Below are 2,500 nucleotides of genomic sequence, written 5' to 3'. Positions count from 1 at the left end.
CTAGCCCTACATTACATAACTTAATTCATTTTCCAGACCGGAGCGTCAACGGAAAAGGAGCAAGACAATGCAATTGCTGATCAACAAATCCCTAATTCATCTCGTGACAAGAGCGGTGTGCTTGGAAGTGCTTGCATCATCAACAAGCACTGCGGTGTTGCAAAGAGTATGTGCATGGAAGGGAGATGCAGTTGCCCTCAAAATTATCTGCAGGTGAATAAGAATACTTGTCTACCGGGTGAGTGTTGCTTTTTTTGTTTTTGTTTTTGTTTATGGTGCTGTTAATGTTGATATTGATATTATGGTGATTATTATTATTGTTATTATTGTTGTTATCATTATTAATAGTGTTATTAACATGATCACTATTTATTATCATTATGATTATCATTGCTATAATTATCATTATTAGTGTTATTATCATTATCATCATTATCCTGATTATTGTTATTGTTATCATTATTACTATCAGCATTATTATTCTGTTATCAGTATTTTTGTTATACTCATTACCATTATCATCCTCATTATTAACAGTTATACTGTTATTATTCTTATTATCATTATTACAACCACTATCATTATCATTATCACTGTGTGTGTACACACGCACACATGTGTGTGTCATACAAAATTACTAAATAACCTAATATGCAAACAGAGCGACATACACAGAATATATAAAACACATTATAAAAAACTATACCACTTATAAAAAGTAAAACCCAGAATCCAAAAACCCGCCTCCGTCAGGCGTGCTCCTCGGCTTCCGGTGCCAAGTCGACGCCCAGTGCAGCCTGCGGGTCGACAACTCGGCCTGCATTCAGGGCTTCTGCAGGTGCGGCGCCAACTTCGTCCCCTACAGGAGGAACAACTGCCTCAAACGTGAGTATCGTAGAGATGCATATATATATATATATATATATATATATATATATATATATATATATATATATATATATATATATATATATGTATATATATATATATATATATATATATATATATATATATATATATATATATATATATATATACATATATATACAACACACACATATATGTATATATATGTGAGTGTGTGTGTGTGTGTGTGTGTTTGTGTATCTCTGTGTGTGTATCTGTGTGTGTGTATGTGAGTGTGTGTCCGTGTCGATGAATGGGTAAGTGCACGCGTGTGTGATCCTGACCGCCCTGACCCTAACGACATTTGAAAACAGGTGCTGCGTTGGGGCAAGTCTGCCGGACCCACGAGCAGTGCCGGCTCGGTGCCTCCGGCAGCTTCTGCAACTTCATCGTGCCACGAGTCTACGGCCACTGCCAGTGCCTCGATCTGGCCCCGCGCATCGGCAACACCTGCGGGCATGTGCGATATTGTAAGTGTATTTCTTGACGCACCTTCTGTAGATACACATGGCCGCCATCTTGGTTTAACTGTCGATATTGCACAAAGAAATATGTCTCCGTTTCATTTTTCACGTCTAGTAAGTTGCATTAGGATGCTGTGTTTTGTTTCCCTTTTAATTCGTTTCATTCCTTCTGAATATCTAGAGTCGGGTGCTGTAGAGTCATTCCCAAGCTCTTGTGCACGAAGATTATGCACACATGTCTGGATTTACACAGACAAACGTGATGCTTTCACTCGAGTACATTATATCACATATATTTACAATGCATAGCCCAAACACACATACATACAAATATGTCTGTGTGTGTGTACACACACACACACACACACACACACACACACACAGACACACACACACACACACACACACACACAAAACACACACAACCACACACACACAAACACACACAGACAGGCACACACACACACACGTATCCCAAAAGCAAAGCTCTCTTCCCTCCGCTTCCTGACCCCAACCACCAGCACCGCCACCCTCACCGTCCCCCTTACCTATTCACCCTTTCTTCACCCTCCCTTACCTACAGCTCTTGGCTCTCCCTGTGGCACCAGCGCCCAATGCAGTGCCTACGTGCCCGGCTCCGTGTGTGTCATCCAGGAGACCGCAGTGCCCCAGGAAAGGGCTTCCCCCAACAGTATTTCCGCCATCCCCGGAGTGTTCCCGATGCCCATAGGCGTGCCCCGGGCCGTGTGCGCGTGCCCCCCGGGGTATCTGGAGGGCGAGGATGGGGCGAGGTGCATCCCCGTGCTCAAGGGTAAGTCGGACTTGAGGGAGGGCTGAGGACGCTTCTGCAGAGGACGCTTCTGCCGAGGTCGTGGGTCGTCCGGTGGATTGTCTTCCTTTTATTTCTTTTCGTTTCATTTTTTTTCGTGGTCGTGTGTGTGAAGAGGCAAAGGGAGAAATGAGAATAGGAGAAGATGGAGGAGGTAGACTAGAAAGAGGGGGAAGATAGAAAGAGAGAGAATGGGAGAGAGTGAGGGAGTGAGGGAAAGAGAGAGAGAGAGAGAGAGAGAGAGAGAGAGAGAGAGAGAGAGAGAGAGAGAGAGAGAGAGAGAGAGAGAGAGAGAGAGAGA

General features: G+C 43.4%; 1 protein-coding gene across 2 annotated transcripts in view; it reads left to right on the top strand.

The window, feature by feature from the left end:
- The window catches only part of LOC122246333 (uncharacterized), a 50,041-nt gene that overhangs the window by 40,331 nt on the left and 7,210 nt on the right, over positions 1 to 2,500 (top strand). For both annotated transcript variants that reach the window (XM_086547987.1, XM_086547986.1), the window contains exons 3-6: positions 37 to 238; positions 754 to 885; positions 1,221 to 1,376; positions 1,954 to 2,181. In XM_086547987.1, the coding sequence (XP_086404113.1) occupies positions 37 to 238; positions 754 to 885; positions 1,221 to 1,376; positions 1,954 to 2,181 (718 nt within the window). The remainder of the gene's footprint in view (positions 1 to 36; positions 239 to 753; positions 886 to 1,220; positions 1,377 to 1,953; positions 2,182 to 2,500) is intronic.

Source organism: Penaeus japonicus, unplaced genomic scaffold, assembly GCF_977035675.1.
Source record: "Penaeus japonicus unplaced genomic scaffold, GWHDUDI00000001_assembly GWHDUDI00000020, whole genome shotgun sequence".
Classification (NCBI taxonomy): domain Eukaryota; kingdom Metazoa; phylum Arthropoda; class Malacostraca; order Decapoda; family Penaeidae; genus Penaeus; species Penaeus japonicus.
The sequence above is the reverse complement of the archived record's forward strand: the minus strand, read 5'-3'. Positions and strand labels throughout refer to the sequence as shown.